General features: G+C 40.7%; 2 protein-coding genes across 2 annotated transcripts; one reads left to right on the forward strand and one right to left on the reverse strand.

Annotated features, from left to right (window-relative positions):
• Positions 1–327: 327 nt before the first annotated feature.
• On the forward strand, positions 328–18,526 carry TSPAN13 (tetraspanin 13). Its single transcript, XM_071429123.1, has 6 exons — positions 328–684; positions 12,435–12,602; positions 13,649–13,729; positions 14,556–14,669; positions 14,999–15,109; positions 16,285–18,526. Exons 1-6 carry the CDS (start codon positions 622–624, stop codon positions 16,357–16,359), a joined length of 612 nt encoding a protein of 203 aa, XP_071285224.1. The 5' UTR covers positions 328–621; the 3' UTR covers positions 16,360–18,526.
• A 3,078-nt stretch (positions 18,527–21,604) lies between these two features.
• AGR2 (anterior gradient 2, protein disulphide isomerase family member) lies at positions 21,605–26,831 on the reverse strand. Its single transcript, XM_071429125.1, has 8 exons — positions 26,791–26,831; positions 25,051–25,188; positions 24,637–24,700; positions 24,511–24,563; positions 23,478–23,551; positions 23,034–23,097; positions 22,527–22,610; positions 21,605–21,932 (listed from the first exon to the last, which is right to left on the reverse strand). The coding sequence occupies exons 2-8, from the start codon at positions 25,178–25,180 to the stop codon at positions 21,883–21,885; spliced, it is 519 nt and encodes a 172-aa protein (XP_071285226.1). The 5' UTR covers positions 25,181–25,188; positions 26,791–26,831; the 3' UTR covers positions 21,605–21,882.
• Between the last annotated feature and the right edge of the window lie 236 nt (positions 26,832–27,067).

Below are 27,067 nucleotides of genomic sequence, written 5' to 3' on the forward strand. Positions count from 1 at the left end.
AGCAGCGTTGACTTGACAGTTGGACTTGTTGGCCCTTTCCAGCCTTGATGATTCTATGAAGCACTGGCAGAACTACCAGCACTCCGAACACTTTCAAGGTCTGTACAAGTAAATCCCTGGATATTTCCCTTGGGATCACACAGGCCATGGATTACAGGGGTCCGCCGTCACCGGCGAGGCGCCGCCGCTCGTGCAGGGAACAGAACGGCGGCGGCTCCGGCGGGCGGGGGCCAGGCCCGGGCTGCTGTCGTCACAGCAACGGGAAACGGGGAACGGGGACCGGGGCTGCTGTCGTCACAGCAACGGGGAACAGGGACAGGGGAGCGGGACTTGTGTAGTGACATCACCGGGCTACGAGAACAGGGGACCGGGGCTGGTGTCGTCACGGGAACGGGGACCGGAGACGGCGCAACGAGCCCCGCCCGCGCGGCGCGAGCCGCCGGATAGCGGGTGACGGCGCCGACGTCACAGCCCTCATTTGCATACATTTACCTTTGCGCCCCACGGCGGCCAATCAGCGGGCGCCGCTCACCTGCTGCGGCCGCACCCGCGCGGCCGGGGGCGGGGCCGCGGCCTCCTGGCGGAGCGGCGGCCGCGCGGGGCGGCGGAGGCGGCGGAGCGATGGCGTGCGGGGGCTTCGCCTGCTCCAAGAACTGCCTGTGCGCCCTCAACCTGCTCTACACGGTGCGTGCCCGCCGCGCTCGGGGCCCGCCCGCCGCCGCGGGCTCTGCCTCGTCCCGCTGCTCCCGCCGCCGGCTGGGATGGGCTGGGCTGGGCTGAGGAGGGGAGGTGGTGTGGCGGGGCTCGCTGCGCTTCTGCCGGCGGGATGTGGCCGCGGGGGCCGGGGGGGTCCGCGCTGCGGCCGCTGGGCGGTCGCGGCTTCCGGCTCGGGAGGATGGGGAGGGAGGGGTGAGGAGGTGACAGCGGTTAGGCCGGGCTTTGTCACCGCGCGGACGTGGCTGCTGGGGATCAAAATCCAGCGAGGCCCGGGAGCGCTGCCCGCCCGGGGCGGCGGCGGCGGCGGCGGCTGGATTGTCTCCTGCAGGGAGCGGCCCCGGGGCCCGGCTCGCCGGTGCCCTTTTTGTCCGTCCGCAAAGGGCGGTGCACCAGTCCAGGCGTGAAGCAGGGCAGGGTTTGTTTTGTTCCTCAGCCGAGCATCCGCGCCCGAAGGAGTGCAGTTGGGTCAGTGACGAGGCCCCCAGCACCCGCGGCGTTCCTGGGATAAACCAGGCAGTTACCAAGTCGGGCTGCCTGCGGCGGTGGGAAGATACGTGAGGAGGGGGAAAAAAGTAGGATGTTAAACTGAAATAAATGACTTTGCTGGGGAGCTGCAGGCAGGTGCCTGGTTCTGTTCCAGAGTGTTGGAGGGCCTGTTTTCAACAGAGAAGAAAAAAATCTCCAATTGTGGTGTAGCTACAGGAATTTTTTTTCTCGATATCTATTTCTAAAGGGCTTAGAAATAACAAGAAACGGGAGTAAGGGTAATGGCTTCCTCTCACAGCACCTCTGGAGAGGTAGAATGTCCTCTAATGTTTCAAGTTTAACAACTGTGCTTGGGAGTGACTTTCAGCAGACTGAAATTGGGGTCAGCCAGTGCTTTTGGCTGTTGTATCTGTGCTTTTCCGAAAGCAATGCCCGACCTGGGCTGAAAACAAGACTGGAGAACAAGCAGGTCCGCACTGTTCATCAGAACAAACAGTACCTGGCAGTAACTGGACCTGATGGAGCATGAAGGAATGTGGAAGCACCTCTGCTGAATCCAGAGCTGGTTGATGTTCTTGGGTGTATCAGATGACCCAACCCCCCCTTTCCTCAGCAAAGAGCAAAAGAGAAACCTTTATGTAGGAGAGGCTGCATTGTTACTTGGTCTCCATCCTTGGAGGAGCTTGAGGAGTGAAATATGTCTCTGAAAAAGTCTGGAACGTGCTTAGGCAGCCCAGCCTACCCAGTGTGAAAGTTAGCTTGGATCTCTGTGATGGCTCCTGTTGTTGGGCTACACCCAGCCAGAACAGAGGGGAGCAGATAGATGTTAGATACCTGTAGTTGAAGGTAAGTTTAATGAATGTAGAGTGTCACAATGGAGCTAAGTTAGAGTCATAAAATAGCTGAGGTTGAAAGGGTCCCCAGACTATCATTGTGGTCAACTTTTCATGAGATTTTCCTGTGCCAGCAGGTGGGTTATGGGTGCATTATCCCATCCCAATTTTGCTTTTCAGTTAATGCAACACTTGTTTTGTTATTGCTGCTATTATTCCTTGAGTGACAGAAGAGTGAGAGAAATCTGGATCATTCTCAGATGGATGCACAAGTAATACTGTAATGTCATGTGGACAGCAGGTGTTTTTTTTTCTAATGACTGCATCATTAATTCTACAGTCATATAGCCATATATTAACCAGGTGTAATGAGTCTGGTAGGTGTTTTGGGCATATCTGGCCTTAGCAAGGGTGGGTTGAACTTTTGGACTTCTGTAGTTCTGTCTGTGGTACCTGTACAGTGTATTTACCACTTTAATCTCTGCTCTGATGTCTGGTTGAGTAGACTTTACTTTGTGGGTGTCACTCTCTCTTCTGTCACTTGACCTGTACAAAACATCTGTTTTTCCTGAAGGGAAGGAATGATGTCTTTAAATGATGGTTACAAGAATGTCCAATTATTATTGCTAGTATTGTTTATTAATAAAACAAGTTACAAGACTTAATGCTTTTAAATTCCTAGTTGTGGAAATAACAGTTAAAGTGCTTACTTGGCCTGGTAGAGTTGTAAAGTGTGTGGGCTTCTCTGTTCCTTGGTTAGACAGAAACCTGAAATAAAGGGTTGAAGCAGCAACCCTTTGAATGATGGACTTATTTCTTCCCAGCTGGAAAAAAAATACAGAAGACAATCAGAGCAATAACATAATGTTTGTCTCTTTTAAATAGTGTTGATTCACTAATAAATGGTGAGAAAGGAGTAGTGGTGGTAAGAAGGGAGAGGTGACACTTCTTGGATGTTTTTGTAGCTAGCACTGATGTGTCTGTATGACATGAATTAACCTTGAAAACTGTTTATTGGAGGTTTCAATTTACATTCTGCCTTTCATTAAAACACTCTAAATAAAATATTATATTGGAGCTTAACTTACTTTTAATTTTTTTTAGTACTGCCTTTTTTTATTTTTTGTAGTAGTACACCAAGAAAAATATATGTCCTGGCAGTAATAAATCAGTTACTGGTTTAAGGCAAGAAACCAGAAACCCACTAACCTAACTGCTCACTTAATCTTCTTTTCAGATGTTACTCTGCTGATGACTTTTGGTTCTTCTCCTGACTAAGTTAGGGTCCTTAGGCCCTGATTCTATTTTTCAATCTATTTTATATGAGTAATTCTGGCATCTATGCTGAGTCTTGCTGACTTCAGTATGGTTCCTTATGGGTAGAGGAAGAGTAGAAAAAATAATTGAGACTATTGACTCTGAGTACATGATGATGTATATTGTCAGAATAAAGCCTTACATGGAAGAACTGAATACAAGAACCTTTAAAATACTAATTTTGGGTATCTGGCCTATTTAGTTTTTATTTAGTCAGTCATATTTACATTTCCCATCAAATGGCAGATCTATACAAACTGTTTAAAGTGCCTGTTCACAAAATTAATCCAAGTTCAGGGCTGTCTTTGTAGCTTAAAACTTAAGCCTCTAAGGAAGTCTTCAATGTTTGTGTTGAAGTACAAACAGTCAATATCTTTGTTCGTATCTGATTTTCGGAGAGGAAGGGGAAGTTCCTAACTAGTGGTGAAAGGCTGAAGTGGTAGGTGAGCCACAAGATTAAATATTCAAATAAAAAAACAGTACTTACAGTTCATTTGGGTGGTGTGTGCTGGTTTTGTCACCCAAGCAGCTACTTAATTATTGCTGCAGCAGGAAACATGAAATGTTTCTTGTCAGTATGTAAACATCTCACATTTTGATGAGCAGGCTTTATGTTTTCTTACACTTAGAACAGCCATTTGATTTCAATTAAACCATACAGTATCTTTTCCATTAGAAGTGTGTATTTTTTTAGTAGCACAAAGCTTATTCTATAAAGGCATCCACGTTTACTTGTAACACTAGAAAGTACCATATCAAAATAATTCACTTTTTATATTATGTCATTCTCTGAACCTCTTTTTTTATTGTCTATTAAGTGGTTTTTGCATCCATTTTCAAAGCATTGTGTTTGAAAGAGTTTTTGGGCTTGTTTGTTTTGTTTTTTCTATCACTGTCTCTTGTTCTCTGGGTGCTTTAATTATTGAAGTTACATTTGGACATTCTGCCCTCTTTATCAAACTTGGTTTCCCTGTATTATGGAAATATGCAAAGATAAGTATAGAAATTCTCAGACTTGGACAGTGTGTGCTTGGTATCATAGGATGATTTAGCTTGGAAGGGACTTTCAAAATCTTGATAATCCAACCCGTCTGGCATGGACAGGGACCCCTACCACTAGACCAGGTTGTTCAAAGCCTCATCCAACCTGGCTTTGAAGATTTTAAGAGGGTTTTTAATTACTAAGGTATTTTATAATAATGTTTGTCTTGCTTTCAGAGTTCCTGATGCAGAGAAATCAGGATCATCTTCCATGCAAATCTGTCTGCTTCATCTTTTTGCTGCATAGGGAAACTTAGTGTCCGAGGCAGGGTGAACATCTGGATTTTCCTTAGGAAAGGGAACGTGTCTTTGTGTTCTCTGATATTTCCTGACTGGCATAGTGGCTACACAGAGCCAGGGACCAGCAGACAGGAGTTAGAGAAGCACAGTTCTTGCCTCAAGTGGCAATTTCTTTCACATTGATTAGTGAACCTGCAGTCTCTGAGTGCAGCTCCATTTTGGTTTGTCCTAAGTTTGTTTTCAGTTGTAAGATAAATAAGATAAAATACCTGCTGCTTGCCCTGTCTGACAGGCTCTGGTCAGCATTTAGGTGTGTGGCATCCAGAGTTTGCCCCAGCACCTGCCTGTTCTGTGCTGGTCTCCCTCATTGCCACGCTTGGATGCTCAGCAAATGGGACAGGTTGCCTTGGGGCCATTTCTGTTGTTCTCAAGAACATTTTGAAGATGGCAGTATAAGCTGGGCTGTCTAGTCTTGACATGTAAATAAAACTGGTACAGAAGCTCCCAGGTATTGGTCAAGGAAGCTAATGTTGGTCATGTCAGTCTTGTGGCCTTTCTGTTTTCATTGGCATTTTGGGAAGGTTTCTGTGCTCACGCTTGAGAACACACAAGAACACAGCAGAAGTACAGACAGATATTTAAAGATGTTTTTCCAGGGCTTGGAAAGGCCTTTGGCTATGCTGTGTGTCAGTTTATAGCCAAAGTGACAGCAGTCTCTGATGGTGGGGCAGAATCTAGACGTATGCTGGGTCCGTACACCAGCCAGGAGAGAGTTTTGGGTTTTCATTGTCTTATGCAGAGTGTGCAGTGGGATGTGGAGCTAAGAAGGCAGCCTGTCCTTAGGGAAAGAGGAGAATGACAGGGCACAGAGCAGGAGGGTATATGGAACACAGTCTGTTTTGATACTGCTGGTCTTTTCAGCCATCCTGGTGGTGCAGGTGGGCTCTTTAAAACCAGCACAATTATTGAGAATCCCTTTGAGTGTCCTGCAGAAGCCTTGTAGCTTATATCATTAGTTGTGGGGTTTTGTACTCCTGTTTTTGTGTTGAAGGAGATAGGATGTGTGGAAGAAGGATCTGTGGGCTCACCAGGCTTTATGAAAACATTTTGTAACCCCTTAAACAATGAACAAACACACAAGTAAAAGTAAACATTTTAGAACATAATTGTTCCTGCTGCACAGGAACAATGCTTCCATTTCCAAAGACCAGAGGGTATTAAGCAGGGGTTAAATCTAACTGACATTTTAGTGTGTAAATAGTTTGTTACATGACCAATGAAGTGAATAACTCTTTACAAGGCCTGAAACTGAAAGAACAAGCTTTTGTGATAGGAGCCAGGAATGCTGCCTTTCACATAAATTGCTTGTTCCACACGACGTGTCTCAAGGCTGTTCAGCAATCAGACTGCTGATCACTCTTCATTTAAGTAAGTCTCATAAAGGTGGAAGATTTTGCTTTCTGTTAGAAATTCTTTGGTGGTACCCAGAGCTTTCTTTTGCTCTCAGTAAAGCTGAAGTAGTACTGTAAGGAAATAAAGTTGCTTACAGGTTGAGTAGCTTACAGCAGTGATAGAAACCACTTTAGCTTCATTTTAACTTGCTAAAGGTTATGGTTGCACCACTATGCACTGCCTGTTGTTTTAACGTGGTATTTTTAAATTAAGTGCCAGGAATCAATCTTCCAATTTTCTCCTAGATTCTCTATGGCTGTGCAGAAATGGTTGTCCAAGTGGAAGAGGAGAGTAGTGAAAACCTCTAGCTTAAGTGGATATGTCATTTGACATTTAAATTTTAAAGAACCCTTTAAAGTAGCAAAATATGAACTTATATGTGGGGAGAGAGGTTAGGGAGGATGTATTTCATAATTTGTGTAATCTCTTTGGTTTTAGTTCCTGTTCCATATTTTCACTTTGACAGCTATTCTGTAAATATTTCCCTTGCTGATACGAGAATAAATGATATATAATCTCTTTACCTAGGAATGGTGAGTCTGTAAAATTTAAATTCTGAAATGTGGTTGTTACCAACTCCTGTTAGTACTGAGGTGGTAAGGAAGCAGGGGGAATACCAGCTTCTGCATATGACTTCCTTCCTAGCCAGCAGTCCAAGCTAGTTGAAATACCAAAAAGTTGCCAGTTAGTCAAGACAGCAGATTTGCTGGTGGCTTGCTGTTGTAGGAAGGAGGAAGTGGTTTTAGCATTTGAATTGTTTCTCATGGCATTGTATAGAGAAATAGTTTGTCAGTATCTTTGTTTCTTTTTTGTAACATGGACTATAAAATTGCACATAAGTACAGCAGGAGCACTTGTGGAAAGAAATATGTTTTGTCCAGTACAGAAAGGAGGGAAATGAGCAGCTGTGTGCACAGGAGAACTTGGATTTAAAGAACAGAGTAAATTTGGGGATTTGTTAGGGAAACTGTTATATTTGGAACTGCTCTGAAGTTCAAATGTGTGTATGTATGTGTATTAAAAAAAGGGAAGTTGCCTAAACTGGAGTCTGATCTCTTCCACTGATCTTGAACTTCAGTCTTCCCTGAAATTTTCCCTATACAGATACTGACATTGGAATAATGTTTTGTCTACTGACAATATGCTTGAATTTTTTTTCCCATTTGTTTTACTCCAAAGTAGAAATACTCTAATCTCATAGGGAAAACCACTGATCTTCACCTAGAATTTGTGCTACCTAAAGGTTTGTTCTGGTAAAGCATTTACTTAATTTCAAAATTACCAGTTTATATATTAAATTTTGCTAAGCCTATATTTGTGTGTGTGCCTTTAAGTAAGATAGCTAGGGTTTGAACTGGTGAAGATAGTCCTTGGTCAGTGCTAAATCCACCTCTTATCTATCTGTTAAAACTTTGATTTTTGGTTTGGAAAGAGTGGTGTGGTCAAAGTGCTGGCTGTGGTGTGTGGCAGTGTTGGTTGGAAGGCATTTTTGGGGCTCATCAGTCCAGGCCCCTGATCAGGATTATGAGTAGCAGTAGCTTGCTATCTGTGACTTAGCCTGTGGAGGAGTCTTGGACACCCCTGAGAACAAAGACCATCCCCAAACCACCTTTCAGGTGTGTTTTCTAATGTCCACTGAACCTCCCAAGCTGTTACTTATGATACCCAGAAGAGTTTGCTTCCATGTTTGTATGATGTGCCTTCAGCTTTAGTTAGTATGTGATTACCCCAGGCAACCTCTTTGTCATACTAAAGAAACCCAGCTCCATCCCCTTTTCTCACACCTCTCATTATCAAGGCTCCATGCCATTTTACTGACTCCTGCCAGGTTCTCAAATTCCTTTTCCACCCGGGAGACTTGAAATAGAACACAGTATTTGAGCTTCAGTCTCTCCAGCATTATGTTTCCTTGGATTGCACTCTTCTTGGTTTCCCTGTTTGCAGCGAGAGCTGACTCCTGCCTTGTGTTCAACCTGACAAACAGTCTGATCTCCAGATCTGTCTCATCTTGTGTTCAACCTGACAAACAATCTGATCTCCAGATCTGTCTCATCTTGTGTTCAACCTGACAAACAATCTGATCTCCAGATCTGTCTCATCTTGTGTTCAACCTGACAAACAATCTGATCTCCAGATCTGTCTCATCTTGTGTTCAACCTGACAAACAATCTGATCTCCAGATCTGTCTCATCTTGTGTTCAACCTGACAAACAGTCTGATCTCCAGATCTGTCTCATCTTGTGTTCAACCTGACAAACAGTCTGATCTCCAGATCTGTCTCATCTTGTGTTCAACCTGACAAACAATCTGATCTCCAGATCTGTCTCATTAAGGCTGTTGTTCAACTGGTCCAATCCCAGGCTCCACTGAAGCACCCAGAGCACAATTTTTCATTTTGCAAGGTTCCTGAGGTTGGCTTATTCCTCAAGTTTATCAAGGTATATCTGAGCTAAATCTCTTTTTGGAGAGTCAACCACCCCTCCTTGTTTAGTGTCATCCACATGTTTTTGGATAATTCATTTTGTGTTATATTCAGGTTGTTGATGAAAATACTGTGTGATATTGGCTCCAGCCTTTGTGGTGGTGCTTACCTGCTGCCCAGAAGGATGCTAGGCCATCAATTACTGCTCTTCAAGTTCAGCAGTCTGGCCTGTGGCTGTTCAGTCTTAACAAGCCAATTTCTCCAGCCTTCCTGTGGGAAACTGAATTAGCCCTAATCACTAAAAACTGGTCTGTGATTTCAGATATTTCTGGTAAATACATCAAGCAGATATTTGAAGTGTTACTAACCAAAGCTAGCTTTGTCTAAGTAAATTCATATAGGTAAAATGAACTTTCACAGATAATTCAGTCTTCCAAGGATGGCACTGTTTACTTTGGGAAGCTTCTGCTGCCATGAAATGTGGTCTCAGTTAAATAAAATGTGGCATTCAGAAGCTCAATAGAGAGTCTTTCTTCCTTCATTGAACAGAAATACTTGGCCTTTTTGCATGTAGATAAAGCTTGTATGTTTAGAATGTACATGTTAGTCATTTGAAGTGGTTAGGGTCACTAATTTTGTTTCAAGTACACTGTAATAATAAAGCCATAGCAGCTTCAATTTTAGATATATTGCATTTAAATCATTTCATCTCAAAACACTGGAATAAGCACTATTGAGTGGTTATTTCTAGTGGCTAAACAGTACATAACACTGTGAACCTTGCATTGTTTTACAGACTTAAAAAACTATTTTCAAAACAGCTATTTTTCCTTTTTGTAGTAGTGTTCTTTTACTTCAATTTTTTGCATTATGACACTAAAAAACTACATAAGAGAAAGTTATTCCTCTCATTCAGATAGTCTATGCCAAACCTGAATATGAAGGAACAACCATAATTTCATCTTTCAGTAATCATGTGGAGGAGACAGAAACTTAACACTAAATCAGTTTCTGGAGTGATTAGTAAAACTGTAGTCTCCAGTTTTGAAAAAGTCAATTTTCCACAATTTCAAGTGACAAGAAAGGGGTGGCCAGTAATGACTTGGATCCACATCATGGATCTGCCTGATTGGATACAGCATTTTCCTATAGTTTGTCAGCCAGAGCCCAGTAGCATGGATCTGTGATCACACTGAATTTCCAGATGTTTTAAGGAATTGGACAATTCCTAACTTTGTCAAGGAAAATGGAACCTTGGTATTATGGAGGTAACAGTTTAAAATGAGATTGATAGCTCTAAAACTTGAATTGTTCAATACTGGGTTTAAAATCCAGAGAGGCTTTTTGCCCCCATTTTATTGAAAACCAGACCTTTTCTAGACTCAAAATGTGGCTGTTTCTACCAGAAAAGCTTTTTGTACCAGGGTGTCAGGACAGTTCTGGTGTCATGTAGCTAATTTTATGCATGTATCATCAGATTAATGCAAGATGAGCTCACTAATGGCATCAAGAAGCAACTGGTACCCTGCACTTCACAGACTGTGTTTGTCCAGGAGGTCTTAGACTCACAGATTTTGTCTCCTGTTTTGATTTCAGTATTTTAAGAACTAACTAATTTCATCTAATGCTTTTGGACCTCTTATAAAATGAGCAAAGAGCTGAGCAAACACATATTTTGGTATCCTGGAGGCAGATTGGTGAAAGATTTGCCCTCAGACAGAAAAGTATTGGTGAAAACTATTCGGAACAAAGTTTCATCTGCTCTTCTTTGTGAAATAAATTGAGCTTTGTCATTGCTTGTGAGATTTTTTTTTTTTAAAGACCTATGTAGTGGAAATGTGAGTTCAGTATTTAGAAGCTGGTGCAGAGCATGGGATGTCAGAAAGCACTTTCTGATTGGAATCGGGCTGTTTCTTTAGTTACTTGCTTCTGGTACTTACATGGAAAAATAAATCTTTCCAGTGGGATGAGACAGTGAAATAAAATGAGTGGGCATAGATCAGAAAAGGTAGGGCTTGCAATAAACTGATTAGCTAGGCTAATTTTTTACTGGTATTGGGAAGTTTATAGCCTTGTGCAGCATGGATTCAGAAAATTTGTCTGTGTAAGAGCCAAGGTGTTTTATTTTATTTTTTCTTCAGTCCTCTCTGCAATTTTAATTCATGACACTTTGGCCTGTTGTTTTTGTTCTAAATAAATGTGGTAATTTTATTTAAGGCCTTTTATTTAAGAGAAACAAAGACAAATGTGAAATCATCCTAAACTCTGCTAGTACTGAACAATTCCTTTGAATTTTATATTGGTTTTTGTATCTTTATGTGTTAAGAGAGAAGTGTAGGTATAACAAATATCCTGCTTTTGTTCTTGCAAACTCTTGAATTTGTTGTGTGGATTACTGGCTTTTGGTAAAAAGTTTTTTGAGATGTATTCCTGTGTGAAGACAAAAAAAAAAATCTGCTGTGTTTAGATCTTGATGAGCATCTCCAGTTGTTTTAGTAGCTTTCTTGATGTTATCTTAGATTTCCATGTTTCAAAAGCCCATTACATAGGTAGTTCTCTAAAATGTACTTAAATGGAAAATCATATACAGATGTATTTGGCATTAATACTAACAAGAATTCCCAGATGTAGGGTAAGTATACTAAAGTGATAAGTTGGAAATTACCAATTACCTTTTTTTTTTTTTTTAAATTCTTCCTGCCTCTGGGTAAGCAGTAAAATGTGCTTCATGAGAATGTGCCTTGTTTGAATGGAAATGGTGAGCAAGTGCTTGCTCTATACCTGTTGTTGAGCAAAGCCAAGTAGTTGAACTAGACTAAGTGCCTAATGTTTTATATTGTTGGTTTGGATTATTTTAAAATAGCTATAAAGCCGAGTATTTTTTTTTTGTGAGATCAGAGTTTTGGAAAGTTAAAACTTGCACATTGGCATCATTTAACAGAAAATGTAATAAGCAATGTTAGACTTAGGTCTGTTTCAAACTAGAGAGTCTTGGGCATCTTGTGCCTTGGGCATCTGGATTGGCTTTGTCTGCTGCTTCCCTCCTGCTGGACTTCATTACAGATTTCTCTGCAGCTTTTCATGTTGGAATTTCTTTTTTCTTGGGGTTGTATTTTTTTGGTGTGGAAACAGGAAAGGCTGGAGCTTCCTGCCCATATAAACAATAAATCTCTGTGAAGTAACTGGGACAGATTCCTGCCTGCCTTCCCTGAATACCATGTTTAAAAGGAAGGAAACAGCATAAGTGTTTTGGGTATTAAAATAGGATTCACTTAATAGTAGAGCTATTTTCTTGAAAAAATATGCCAAGGAGACAGGATACCTTTATTGTTTTAGTACTGTATAAAGTCCTTGCAATTCAGATCTGAAATGTCTTTTTTGTGACCATGTTAACAATTGTGTTACATTATCAAGTATGTAGAAACTTCTTTAATGAATTAATACAGCTGATTAGAGTAAGTTTTGGCAAAGTGCCCTTTTTTACACATTCAGAGCTGTATATCTGTATATTCTATTTTCTTTAAATATACTGCCACAGTTTAACAAAACATCCGAAATTTTGGTTCTTACTCCACTCTGAATTAAAGCTGATGATTTTTTAGCTTATTTGTCAGTTATGTTATGATCTACAGTTTAGTGTCTCTAGTCAGTCACTGATAGTACAACATGGCTTGACTTAGAGGTGATTTGAGTTGTAACAGTTCCACATTGACAGTGTGGAAGAATATGTATGCCTTAAAACATCTGGAACTGAAATTACTTACACAATTATGTGGAGGATTGGTTTGTTTAGGGTTGTGTTTCTTCTCTTTACACTAGAAAGAGAAATTGTACCTTTTTAAAAACAACTTAAATGCAAAAAAATTACCTGTGTGTGGGAGCCTGTTTTAATATGCAGTCTAACTTTGTGTTTTCTCTTCCTCCAGCTGGTGAGCCTGCTGCTGATTGGAATTGCAGCATGGGGAATTGGCTTTGGCCTCATCTCTAGTTTCAGAGTTGTTGGAGTGGTAATCGCAGTAGGAGTCTTCCTCTTCTTTATTGCCTTAGTTGGATTGATCGGTGCAGTGAAACATCATCAAGTATTGCTATTCTTTGTATCCTTCTGATGCACTGCATTGATTGCAGTGTGGTTCGAGCTGTGTAAACAACCTCCTGTGTCAGCTGAGACTGCTGGGGGAGGGGCTTCAGAAACAGAACAGAAATTCACAATCTTGCTTTGGTCAAGTGCAGTCTAAATTAGACTTACTTCCCATTTAACTTCGTTTCAGTTTCCTTTTTTCCCTTCCATTGTCTGTGCTTTGAAGATAGAAGTATTCACATCTCTTTTTATAAATAAGACTCTTAATTCTTTGAGAGCTTTTTATGGTAGCTCACTGTGTCACAGGTGCCTCTTGCTGTGTGCTCAACCCTACATGGGGCTAAAGTAGGTGAACTATTAATGTTTAACTTTTGTGGTCTGTGAATAAGAACTGACCTCCACTTTACAAACAGCTAAATTGTGTGAAGTATCTGCCTCTGAACACAGCAGCCACATTTTGAAAGTACTCCCCAGCTTTCAAAACATGATCTTTTGTATCAAAGTTTATTCTTTTTGTTTTATACCATCTTCAGATGCAGTAGTCCAAAAGTGTGTGAGGCTGTGTTCCAAGAGCAACTCTTATCTTTTTTTATTTTTAATCTACACTAAAGTTTTTTTTGGTAATTAATTACAGGACTTTGTCATTGAAAAAAAGCAACCTGAATATGCAATACCCCAAAAAATATCTTCTCTACTACTTTATTTAAGTGAAGTATAATGAAATTACATGAGTCCCTAAAGCTGGAGCAGATGGCTGGAGATCTTGCTCTCAAGCTCCTTTTATTGACCTCCCTGCTCATGTTCTCTTGCTAGGCAAGAAATACCTAATAAGGAAATACCACCAATGTATAGTAGTAGCCAAAAGAGATAATACATGATGATTGGGTTTTGGGAACATTATTTAGGTCATCTTTTCCACATCCAATCAGAATTTGCTTCCACAGTTCTTTTGTTTTAGAGGACTTAACTGTTACCCGGTGAAATAAGGAATACCATTAGGTACATATGTTGTAAAAGCAAAATTAATTGGAGAGTGTATCCTTAACTATTGATTGTTTCCAGTACATGATTATTCTTCTGCTAGTCTTTATTGTCCAGTTTTCTGTCTCCTGTGCCTGTTTGGCACTAAATGACGAACAGCAGGTAAGAAAAGTTTCCTGCCTTCTCAGTTAATCTATAGCATAACACTATAAATATATATATACAAAGGCACATGTATTTCAATGTAGTCCTCCATAAAATGGGGAGAGCATATTTTAAGAAAATCAGCATTGTCCTAGTTATTAAAGAGTCGACCTTGGTCAATGTTTGGCTCTGGTAGCTAGAAAAGAATACATTTGGGTCCTAAAATTACTTTTTTTTAAATTTAATTTGTTTTTAGGCTTCCTTTCTAGGTTTATTTTCACAGGTGTAGCAGCATGATATCTTGATTATATCTCGTGTTCAGCAATTTCAGATAAACTGATGAAATCTTATCTGAAATATACATTAATCATGGTTGAATTGTTCATGTGTGACTGGAAAGGTCATAATTACATTAGGCAGTTACATGTGAAAGTAAAAGAGTCTTCCATGTGGTATGGAGACCAGTTCTGAGTGCATAAGAGGTGGGTAAGGGCACAGTGACTAAAGAATAGGTTTCTGCATGTGAGGGTGCTTTTTGTGTATAGCCTGGGCAGTCCCAGCTAGGTTAGTCACATTTCCCTTTACTAGTGATCTTGTTGGGTTTAGCAAAAACAAAGGAAGGAAAGGAATTACCCATGAATATGCTGCTGTTAGGTGCTGTTCTTTCTTTAGCTACACAGCCTCTTTGGACACTCCAGTTGTTTGTAAGATATTTATATTCTCCTGTTAAGCATCAAGATCTGAAGGCTTTAGTTAAAACATTATCAACTAGATTTTGTATTTTGGCTTGCAATGTAAAACAGTTTAAAAATTAATGTAATATGTATTTGCTTATGGCTTCTAGAGTGAACTTCTAGAGGTGGGATGGAGTAACACCAACAGCGCAAGAACAGATATTGAGAGAAATCTGAATTGTTGTGGATTCAGAGTTTTTTATCCGAATGAAACCTGCGCCGCTGTAAGTTTTTCAAGTGGGAAAAAACATAACTTATTCACACAGGGTTTGTTCAAAAATGTTTCCACAGTTACAGCAAGCAGCATTTTAACAGGTGTGTAATGTAGTTGTTACAGTGACACTAAGCTCTTAACTGACTGGTAAAACAGTTGCAGGGTACCCTGCAAAGTTTGTACTCCATTGTCATTTATTTATACACTTGAGCTTTTGGAGTCTTTTAAAACTTCTGTAGTTTTGTCCATGGGTAGCAGTCTCAGCTAGAGCAAACTAGATGCTTTCAAACAACAAAGTGTTATCAGCAAATGGAAAGCAATTCTCTGTATCTGTTGCAGGATTGTCTTAGAAATCTCCACTGTAAACCATGTGCACCAATAATGGAAGAATATGCTGGAATGGTGCTGAGATTTGTTGGTGGGATAGGACTCTTCTTCAGCTTCACAGAGGTGAGTGGGTGGTTGGAAAATTGAGTGCTTTTTCCCCACTTTTAAAGCTTTGCTTTGTGAAACACATTTTTAGGGGGTTTATTACGGGAAACTTCACTGCAGTCTCAGGAATCAGATAATTAATTAGGCCAAATTTCTCAAAGCTATGACCTTGATGACAGACCCGTGTCTGTCAGAAGGAAGGCTTTTCTTGCAGCTTTTTTATTTAGAAAACAAACGTCAGCATTAAAATGTGGTGCTATAAAGTTTAAGCTTTTCAGAAACTTAGCTGTTCAAGTCTACCATTCTCCAGCAGTATTAAAAGAGAGCTGTTGCTTTACCTTGTTCCCTTTCCTTCCCACCTACTCCCCACTCTAGCACACATAAGGTCTTTGAGGATTTTTTTTTGTGCCACCTGTAGTGCAAAGATGGAGTTGCACAAGAGTGAACTGTATTTTAAACAGTAGGTTAAAATTAAGAAGGTATTTTGGCTCTTTGCTTTAGTACCATGATGATGCATAACTTGCTTTATTGATTGGAGCATAAAAATCCTCAGAGTAGGCCTTTCCTAATCCCAGAGAAGAGCATGTGAAAATGCTCTTCCTGCTGCTTAGTGCACTTTTGAGAAGGTTTGTAAATAAGACAGCAAGAGGACACATACAGCAACTTAAATGGAATCACACAGATCTCAGCCATCTCAGCTAAAAATGTGAAGGTGCTGGGGGGAATGAAAAGATTTGAAAATGCGCAAGAATAGCTTTATAGTTAAGTGGTAATGGTAAAATGAAACGGTTCGGAGGATTTTTTTGTCCTTATATTCAAAGCAGCTTTATGAGTATTTATCATTTGGGAAGGGGAGAAGAATAATTTAACTTTTGTTATAAAAACAATGGGAAATTTTTTATTGCATTGTGAATATGAGTTTGGCTTTTGTTGTTCATAGTTTTGTGGTTTTTGTTTTGTTTTTCTCTCTGTTGCTAGGGTATGATTTTTCTTAGAGAGAGAGCGTGCATTCTTTTTTCTAATTAAGAAAGATGGAGTGTGGTTGTACAATTTTAGCAACAGTAAAATATCCTAAACTTGTATCCTACACTGAAAATTCTTTGTCATGATTTTGTGTTTAAAACAAATTTTGTAAAACTAGAAGATGGGATGGAAACTCTCTGCTTAATAATATCTTTGGTTTTTATTTTCAGATTCTGGGAGTTTGGCTGACTTACAGATACAGGAACCAAAAGGATCCCCGTGCAAACCCTAGTGCATTTATTTGATGAGTTTATAAAGGACTAAATCTTCTCTCTGCACCATCTACTTAAAAATACTGATTCTCCATAGTTTGGTATTTCTCCATAATAGTTATTCTACATGTACTCAAAATAAAACACAAGTCCTGTAAGAAATGTGTAGTTTTCATATTTAATTTCTACTACTTTTCTTCTAAGAATCTCTATCTTAAAGTAGATGGGTGCATTCAGTAGCTGGGCAGAGTTGAACTGCTGGTTAAGACTTTGTTAATTGTTATGGTAAACTCTGTACAATGAGTTTTATAGCACTACTGGGTTATCTGCTGTAAAAAAAACCCTAGAGGTATTTTCTGCTGTATTCATTGATTACAGAAATTCACATGGATTCTCATTAAAATGATAAAAATTTACGGTGGATGGTTGGGTATGATTTACTTAGGTTTTAGGATGTACTCTAGTAAATTTTTTTGTCTCCCACTTTCTTGTTAAGGTAAAAATAGAAGCTAGAGATGTTATTTTCTATAGTGCACAAAAGTGTATGTTAATGACTACTGTAGTCTTCACCCCTCCCCTTTCCTGATTGTTTTGGTTTTCTGGTAGCTTTAGAATTTTGTTGAGAATAAAAACAATGTTAATGAATATTGTCATTATGAGAACAATGAATGAAGAAAACCAGGAGAATGTAATCTGCAGCTGATTAACTTGAAACTTTTTTCCCTTGACAATGAATGAGGTTTGGTATTTGCACAATCAATGTCTGTCATCTCTGATATAAGAAACTTGATGTCTGGAAAGTTGTTGTACAGCTATTTTTTTTTAGATGGTGTAAAGTCATTGTTGTAATAACTCAGCAGTGTATATTTCTGTGTCATCCAGATAACAGTCTTGATTTCATGAGAGATTGAATGACATGTAAAAAAAAAACAAGAAAGAAAAACAGCAACAAAAAAATTGCTTTCCAGTAGTTTGTTTTCTGAAAACAAAGAATTCAAGTTAGAATGGTATGTTACCCATGTAGAAAGTGTTGTCTGAGCTGAAGGGGAGCGTGGTCCCTCTTGCTGCCTGTGAAGGAAGTGGTGCATCAGCTGAAACAGCAGACATCTAAACACCCAAGGTGCACAGTGTCCCATTTGTTTCTAACCATACTGAATTGCAGATCTGCACTGCACCTTTTCTTCATTCATTCTTCACTCAGTTGCTGCTGCAGTCAGGGTAGGCAGTTGCTGTAGCCTGAAAGACAAATCTACAGGAAGAAAAGGGGAAGAGTATTAAGGCCCTCTGCCAAGGAATACAGCACCTGAGCAAGGTGGAAAGGAAATCTGGAGGCAGACAGAAGTAGATTCTCATACAGTCAGTCGCCCTTTACTAGAGAGATCCCTCCTTATTCCTGCAGAGGAGGCAAAAAGTTGAAACACATACCCATCAAAGCACTTTCAGACTTTCATGAGCTGAGTGCTTCTGAAGAAGGAATTATCTTGAGGTTTTGAAGGGGAAGAGCAGAAACTAAAAGCAGAGGGATGTCAAGAACTTGCTATAGAACTGCTTCTCTTCAGGTGTAGCTGAATTTTCAGCATTCAGGGTCAGCACCTTCTCCTGGAGCTGCTCTGGGAGCTGCTGCTGTGCCTACCCAGCAGCTGTGTCTGGCTCAAACACAGACCTGGAGAGCCAGGGTATGAGCCCACTCGTGTGCTGAAACACCTTAAGAGCCTTCAGGCCTGCTGAAGTCCAATAAAATGTACACAGTGCTTTTCTTCTCCCAGTTGCTGTTCTGTTGCCCTCAGTTTCTCTCCAACCATTCCCAATGTGTGTCAAGAGGACAGTGATGATCTCATGGCTGCCTTTAGGAGCAGTTAATTTTCCTGGTCTACACAGGTTCTGTGTTTTGTGCATTACAGTAATAAATCCAAGGAGTTGTCATATGGAGAGGGTTAATGAAGCTTAAAATAATACCATATTGCTGCTTCAATTTTAACTTTCTTCCTAATTGTTTTTGTAGTGCTTAGTTTTGGGTGGATCTGGTTTCATAAATATGGTAGATTATACTGGAGTGTAAACGTGCACCAATGCAAAAATACTGAAAATATTACCACTTCCAAAACTCTAATGTCTCATAATGTGAATTTGTTTTAGTAGTCAGAAGATAGATCAGTGGATTGTATGGAATGATTAAAGTTTTTCTATTGTATTAAAAATACATTGTCTCTTTGGGATTGTGGTTAAACAAACCCATCCAGCCACGAAAACCTTGAAATTCCCAATCAGAGGTGTGATTTTGCTTTCCAAACCTGATTCTGAAAGGGGATAGTAAAACACAATGAGTCTGACTTTGTTTTTGGAAGGTAAAGAGTGTTGCCTCTCAGAGAAAGTCTGACTCATTTGAGTATCCAAGAAATGCCATACTATTCTGACACGCCAAACTAGAGCACTTAAAAAAGTTATTTATACCTATTCTTGGTGGGTTTTGTCATTGAACTTCACTACTTCCTCTTGCAAAAAAGTTTTCACCACTCAAAGATTTTTTGTTGTTTTGTAGAGATGCATTTTAATTTTCATCTGACTGCTTGAGATTTGGACTTCATTTTAACCAGATTTTCTAGAAGCTATTTACAGCAGCACAGTGTCAAAGTAATGGAGTGATTTAACTTGGAGCATTCTTACTGCTTTCATTAGATGTCTTTTGGCTTTAGTTTGTTGAAATGCTTTCTTCAAGCTGGTTATTCTGGAAAAATGTAGAAAGATGTCTTCTTTCAAAATGCATACGCATTTTTATAATATAAAAACAATTGGCTATAAAGCAATCTAATTCTTCTCCATCTGTGTGAGAAAGTGAATCCAGATATTGACTAACATCCTGATACTACTGCACAGTATCTGCACCTTTCACATGAAAGTAACTATTACAAAAGGGAAGGCTTGTATAACTTGAAGTCATATCTGTAAAAACATTCCTTAAAAGCTATAGCTGACAAGTGAATAGGAATGAGTTAGTGTTCTTAACTTGGATTATTATTTTAGACCTAATTAATTAAAAGACTGTCTGAATACTAGCAGAATTCTTAAAACCCCCATATCCATCCTGTGTACTTTGGGTTATCTAACGATCATAAGTATTTTAGCAATGATGCCCAGGTTTTCCAAAGAAATTGAAAGAGGCTTTTTTAGGTATCTCAGCTTGGCTTAATGCCTCTTTAAGCCCCCCCAAAAATATGTATTTAGAGGAAAGGATTAAAAGAGCAGGATTAAGTTGACCATTTATTTATTAAGATTCTTGCAGATTTGCTTGTGGTGAAAAGTACATGAGAAAAGCATAGCCTTGAGTGCAAAAAAGAATTTCCATTTCAAAAGCATTTATTGATACTTGCAGGCTGGACTAATTTGTGTTTGCATCTAGGCATGTACATTAGTAGACCCTTGTAGGGTCTCTATGTGCCTCACATCCATTTACTGAATGTTATACATAGTATCAGCACCTCTGCTTAAGAAAATTATGCTACTTCCATAGTGTTATAAAAACAGTCTTGTAAAACATGATGGCATAGGCAGCCCTTGTTTTATGTCACATAGCTCTAGCAAGAGTACTTTGGGTTAAGTAGGTGAAGATGATTCTGATAAACAGCTGCTCTGGCCTCCCTCGGTGTTATTCCTCTGCTGTGTGATATGACCACATTTTTCTGACTGATAAGTGATTCTAGAGACTATTTCTGCCCCCCACTGTATCTCTTTTTCCTCTGTCTTCTGGATGCTGCAATAGAAAGTAGCATCTTACTGAAGTGCTGAAGGAATGCTGAATTCTATGTCTGGGACCCTTTCCAGGTACCTCTTGAGGTTTTCTGGTAGGCAGGGTTCGCACAGCTTGCCAAAGACCTATTAGCAAGTACCTCCCTTCTCATTTTGCTGAGAGATTCCTTTGATCTGAAAGCCTTGCTTCTCTCACCTGTCCTGCCCTCCCAAGTGTTTTCCTCTTGTGGTTGTGGCAGTAATGGTAATAGAAGTGGTAAGAATGCTGTTACTGCCAAAGAGTTGAGAAAATAATGAAAGCATGGTCCTGGCCAAGGTGTTTCTCACTGATGCTGCTGCTGAGTTCAGAGGTAGCAGATATTTGGGACTGGAAAGTCTCCTTTTTGTATAAGTCTTTATGAAATGTATACTCTTATGGTGTTCATCTGCAGCGTTTATTTTAGTTCTGACTTCTCTTGTCTCTTTTGGGCTTATAAATAAGCGATCATGAAACCAGCCAATAATCAATAGGGTATCCCTTTCTTAATCATCTCAAGGCTTTACTGAAATCTGATGTAAGCAGGGACATTTTAAGGGAAGCAGGCATATCTTAAATCACTTCAGAATACAGCCCGTTCAGAAGAAAAACAAGCTGCATGCAAACAATCCCATTCTCTAGTCTCAAGTACTTTCCTGTGAAAGATTTTTACTTCTTGCTATCGTAGCTGTAGAGAAAGGGCTGATAATGCAAACTCTGCATCGGCTGGTGCTACTGGAAAATAATTTGAGATAAAGTAGGCTGAGTAATAGAGAGCTTAGCTAGCTTCTGAAACGAGATAAAAAGCTGCTTTTCTCTGCTGGGTTTGGCCGAGTAAAGTTGATTCTCTTCACAGCAGCTTGTGTGGTGAATTTGGATTTGCAGCTTTGGATTTGCAGCCACAACAGTGCTGATAACACAAGGTTGTTTTCTGTGGTTGCTGACACAGGGTCGAGGTCTTTGCTGCTCCCTCACACTGCCCTGCCAAGCAAGTAGACCTGGGCTGCAGGAGAAGTGGGACAGAGCTGAGACAACTGATTCCAGCTGAATAAGGGGATGCACCATGCTCACCATACAAACTGGGGGAAGAAGCAGGAAGGGGGCACATTTGGAGTGAGGGTGTTCATCTTCCCAAGTCGCCATTGCATTTGGTGGGGCCCTGCTCTCCTGGAGGTGGCTGAACACCTGCCTGCCTTTGGGAAGCAGTGAATTAATCCTGTGTTTTGCTCTGCTTGTGCACACAGCTTTTGCTTTACCTATTAAACTGTCTTTATCTGAATCCATGAGTTTTCTCACTTTTAATCTTCTGATTCTCTCTCCCATCTTACTGGAGTTGAGTGAGAGAGCAAGTGGCTGTGTGGGGCTGGGCTGCTGGCTGGGAATGATCCACAGCAGCATTTTTCTTCCCAAATTCCTTGAATGTGAAATGCAAGCTGTGGTCTCAAGCGAAATGGTGATTTTACTATTTCTAATAATGGTAGATAAAGATAAGGGGGAAAAAATGAAAACACAGCAATGTTTTGTATGTAAACACTTGAAATGAATTTATTTTTTAAAAAATCATTTTTACAGTTGAATCATACAGTATTCTTCTGTACGCCTTAAAATAAAAGCCTCCAGCTTTTAAAAACGCTTCCCAGTACAAAAGTGCTAATGTAAAACTGTAGTGTTTATGTATAGAAACCATCACTACACATCACTAAATATCACTCTAAATAGTCTCTTCACCAGTATCTAGGTGTGGAGAAGACATGGAAGATAAGACTTCATAATATTTAAGGGCTTTCTTCTTCCCCTTACAGCTCGGTCTTCAGGAGCTTCAGTGCTTTCTGCATATTTGAATACACTAGAAATGAAATATTCATGCATGTTATTTTTTGCTGCAACTTCCTCTGCCAGCAACCAAAAATGCTGCAGAGAAAATGTCATTATTATTAAAGCTTTTAATCACATGCCTATTGCTGTAGGGATTCAGATGCACTTAACTCTTCCAAGCAATTTGTGAACATCATGGGTTTAATTTTTACTGGTGAGAACATTCATTAATGCCAACTCATGGGCAGAGACTGGAGCTGTGCAGCAGTGAGGGATGGCTGTAGCAAACATCCTTCCCTGCTCCCAGAGGTTTCCTGACCTGGCCTGTTGGGACTTGTGTATGGGTTCTCACCATTGCTTGCAGTGAGCGCTGCTGAATTATGCAAGTTCCTACTGATGTATGCTTGCTTTTAAAACAGATGGATGCTTAAAGCTCCAGGGCTCTGCCATCATTTTCTTCACCTCACTGAGTTTAAGTCTAGCATCCTGTTTAATTTTAATCCTGGTTAAATGTCTTTCAGCAAGTACTGACTGCAAGAATCTGTAATGCCTGGTGCTATTCCTTGTCACATGAAAAATGCCACTTTCAGAATATTTCCAGAACGTGTCAGAACACTCTACTTACACAGCGAAATATCAGACGGCTCATATGCATAGAGACGGTTTGAGTATCTTCCAGTAATATCTGCTCTCACAGTCAGGGAAGGATCTGGGGGAAAAAGGGTGAGAGATATTGTAGAGGTTAACCTTCAAGCAGAAGGAAATAAAAGGAAATAAAGCTTTCTGCACTCCTGCTTGCTTCCTAAATGTTTCTGTGAGACATGTCTGCTTCTGCTGACTAAGAGATTGTTCTAAAAAGGGTCACTGACATTTCAGTTTTAAGTGTTGTGTTTGCAGGTTTATTAGGAACAAGATGAGCTACCCATTCCAGTGACTGTGGCATCAGCCATTGAGGGAGGAATGCTGGACTTGTGAAGCTGGGTGGTATTGAGTCAATATTTGATCCACAAAACCAACTTGAACCTTTGTATTTGTCATGAAATACATTCCTGTTAATCAGCCTGAGGATTTGAGATGCATGGTGCAGCAGGGGCTCTGTTCTGAGATCAGCTTTGGTGCTTGAGGTACTCACCTATGAACAAAACCCGAGGGACATACTGGCCATCAGGTGCAAGGTTCTTGTCTGTGGTTTCATACTTAAAGAAAACAGAGAAGGTTCCTAGTCAAGGAGGGCTCGTTGCATGAATATTTTTTTTCCTTCACCATAATTTGTGTTATGAAATACAGCTCAAATAATACATTTTGCAGTCTAAGAGATTCACTGTCTGGGAGGCAGTTTTTTAACAGCTGGAATTACAAAGTGGTAAGAGTTCATGTTGTTATTGAACTTCACATTCCCTCACATTCTGAGTTTATGATAGCTACAAATGAAAGAGACTTGCTTATGAAATCTGTTATGCTTCAGCAGGGGCAATTTTCCTAGCCAACCCTAGCTATTAAACTCAAGTTAGAGAAGCCATGATTAAAAGCAGAACTTTGTCACTTTCACTTAATTAAGTGTAATTGGGAAACTTACCACAAGGTTCAGGAGAATGAATTTTTCAGCCAGTTTCTGTATGTCTTTGTGTTCAGCAAAGACCTTCTTGAGGGCTAAAGTAGAAAAAAATGGGAAAGAAAATGAAAAAGATGACCTTGAAATATATTGTCCTCCAAAAAGAAATTCAAACAAACTGATGAAACAAAATGAGAATTTCCAGTTTACAACTGCAGCAAACAAACATTTTCAGTTCATTCCATTGGAACATGATCCATTAATTCTTATTCTGCCTTAAAGAGTAATTACAATAGTGCAAAATGTCCCACCTTCCTTTGGAGAATACAGCTGGCTCTCAAATTCTCTGCTTAGGTTTGAATTTGAGCATTTGATTCTTCAAACCTCCTGTTTTACTATTGTGATTTCTGACTACAGATCTTAAGGTACTTGATAATACAGCATGTAGGGCTTCAGACTAAAATCTTTGGAAGGATGCAAATGCTTGTACAAAGACTCTTGTGCAGTTCCTGGAGTTATGGATGGAAGCAAAGATCTTGCCATGTGGATTGACTTGCAGGAAGCAAGGCCCTCAGATAAATTCAAAGACACTGGGAAAAGAGCAGTCCCAGTTACCAGAAATCCTGGAAGAGCTCAGTTTCAGCCTGGATTGATTTAGTCCCTGGCTGGATTCAGTCTCAGTCACTGATGATATGGTCTGAATATGGCCTTTCTGACAAATTGTTATTTCTTGCCAATGGTCTTGCTATTGATTTTGGCTGATTGTGCTGTGAACCAAATTCAGATTTGTCAGGGGTCAAACCCTACTGACCTCTACTCATTTCCATATCCATTTGGTATCATGCAATACTGAATTACCATTTTTATTTTATTTCTACACATTAGAAAACACTTTTGTGGTACAGCAACTTGAAGAACTCTCCCCATGCTTGTGCAAGCTAGTACTTCACTAAGGTTTAAGCAGAATGGAGGCTGATTTTTTTTTTTAAGCAGAGTTTTTTCAGAAAATTAAAACTTTTTTATTTTTTTTTCCCCCTCCTGAGTGGAAAAAGATTACCTTGGCTGTGTGGGCAGTCTTCCAAGTGGTGGATGATCATCAGGGGTTTCTGGCTGGAAAAGAGGAGCCCTCGTTAGGAGCGGGGGAGGCATGGGGGGCTCAGGGTGAGCACGGCGGGGTGGGTACCTGTGCTTGGAGCGGAAAAGCGCCTCCTCGTAGGTCTGCGTCCAGATGAGCTGATCTCCCCAGCCTGCAGGAGGGACAGGGGACAGACACACAGACACACCCTCAGACAGTGCCTTACACGGGGCTGGGGACCCCGGGTGCGGGTCCTGCAGCTCCTGATGTGAAGCCCTCGGAACGAACCCCCTGCCAGAGGGCTTCACATCAGGAGTGAAGGAGGCTTGAAACAAACCCCTGCCAGAGGGCTTTAAATCAGGAGTGAAGGAGGAGAGGGTGCTAGGAAATACTAGAAAAGGTTTTGCAGAATGAGTTGCAAGAAAATTAATTTTTTAGAACAGCATAGTAGCTGAAATGTTCACAAGATTGCATTTGTTTAAAAATTTGTTGGGGATTTTTGTTCAGTTGTGTGTTTTTTACCTCTGGAGAGTGTCTGAGGCAGTTTTGGCTTCGCGGTAGTGTCCTTTGAATCCTTCTTGCCCACATCCTTTGCCAGAGCACAGGAGATGACGATGAGCAGCAAGAGCACGGACACGTAACTCCTCTCCATGGCTGCTCCTGGAACGGAGAGAGAAGCTCCGGTCACCGCGGTGCCACAGGTGGGGACAGGCAGGGGGGCCAGAGCTGCTAAAGGCTCAGGTCACAAACATGAACGGGGTGAGGCTGGGCTGGAAGGAGCAGCTCCAGGCAGGGGCCTCAGGGCACGGGGTGAGGTTTGCTCAGCAAAGGGTTGGGCCATGGCCCTTTTAGGACGTGCGTGTTTGTGTTTGTTAATTTCTCTCTCTTCTTGTTACACATATTGAATATGCTCAGTAAAATAATAGTTACAGCAATTTCAGAAGTCCTAATAAGTTCACAGTTCTACCTTGATCTCCCAGTGCTAGAGTAACCCAGCTGCAGGTGCTGAAAAGTTAATTTGTCTCAGTTCTTGCCCCATTTTGCTGTGGGAGCCACTCAAATGGGAAGTCAGAATGTTTAAGCTAGGCTTTACAGTGAACATTAGCATAGACACAGCTTAATGGTGTTGTGGAAGCTTCCAATCCTGTTTTTTTCCCTTAAAAATATCACTTAATCCTTAAACCCAGCAGAACATATAAGAAAAGGAGTTGGGAGGAGTTGATGTGCTGCCCAGTGTGAACTGAAATGGAGCTTGGGGGTAGAAGCAGCACAAAGCAGAGGGCTTTTCCTGAGCCAGGCTGAGACTTGGAGATGAGACAGGTCTGATGGAAAGCTCCTCAGCATTTCAGCTGAAAGGGAAAATCATTTCAGCAACATGACCCTATGCTTTCTCATTATATTTCCTCCTAGAAACTAGAATCAATATAATGGGAACAAAAAGAAAATTTAAGAATGTTCTAAAAGCAGTACAGCAAAGATTCATTAACAATTAAAAAAAAAAAAAAGGAAAACTAAGCCTACATAACAACTCCCACCCCAACAGGCTGATTGTTTTTAAAGTTCAGACAATGAAAACTAAACTCCAGGAGAACAGAAGTGTTTTTCCAGGTAGGAACTGCAGGAGGAGACATAAACTGAGTTTCCACAAGTGATACAATGCTCTTTGCTACTGGGTTGTCCAGTAGAGCTCAAACATCCAAAGAGTCCCTTTTTCATGGGTATGAAATACAACTTTTGCAGCAGACTGCATTTCTGCCCCAAGAAAAGCCTCCTTGCCAAGGAGGAAAATTGCATGAAGTTCAGTTAAACTCTGGATTGTCAGGGTTGCCTCGAGAATTGTTTTGGCTAGAGCTGTATAGCGGAAGCAATGCTTCTTTAAAAAGAAAAATAATAAAGTAAAAAATAAGGGACAACCAGGAAATTGAAGATCAGGCAAACTAGGCTGTTGTGGAGGCAGCACACAGAAAGCAAAGACAGAGGAACATTAAACTTGTCCCTTAAAAAGCTTGCCTCTGGAAGACTGTGTGCACTTTTAAAAAGCTTTCCAAAAGAACCCCTCTTCTCCTGTTTGTTTTTTTTTTTTTTTTTTTAAACCTGCAAAGCGAATCTTTCCCTAGACATTTTCCTTCCCAACAAGCTGTGCTGGATTGTGCCTGCTTTGCTGCAGTCTTTCCTTTTGGCTGATCAGGTTCCCCATCCCAGCCAGCTGGGGCTCGCAGCTCCCCTGGGTGCTGCCGAGGCAGGGACTGAGCAGTGCCTTACCTTGCTTGCTCTCCCAGGCTCCTGCCAGGATGTGAAGGTGTTCCTGGTTCCAGTGTGAATGCTGCTGTTCCTACTGCCTATTTATGCACCTTCACACCCCAACTCCACCCACAAGCTTTGAATTTGAATACTACTCTCAAAGAGCTAAACTTCCTAGTTTTTCCCCACCAAAAGGATCAGAGTTAATTTTGTAATGAAATAACATAACTGTCTCCTGTCAGATACTGTGTCTAAAGCTCAGAGACATTTCTGTAGACTTTTGGGATATTTCTTGAAA

Source organism: Agelaius tricolor, unplaced genomic scaffold (assembly GCF_023055355.1).
Source record: "Agelaius tricolor isolate 1412-34295 unplaced genomic scaffold, bAgeTri1.0.p SCAF_6, whole genome shotgun sequence".
NCBI classification, from domain to species: domain Eukaryota; kingdom Metazoa; phylum Chordata; class Aves; order Passeriformes; family Icteridae; genus Agelaius; species Agelaius tricolor.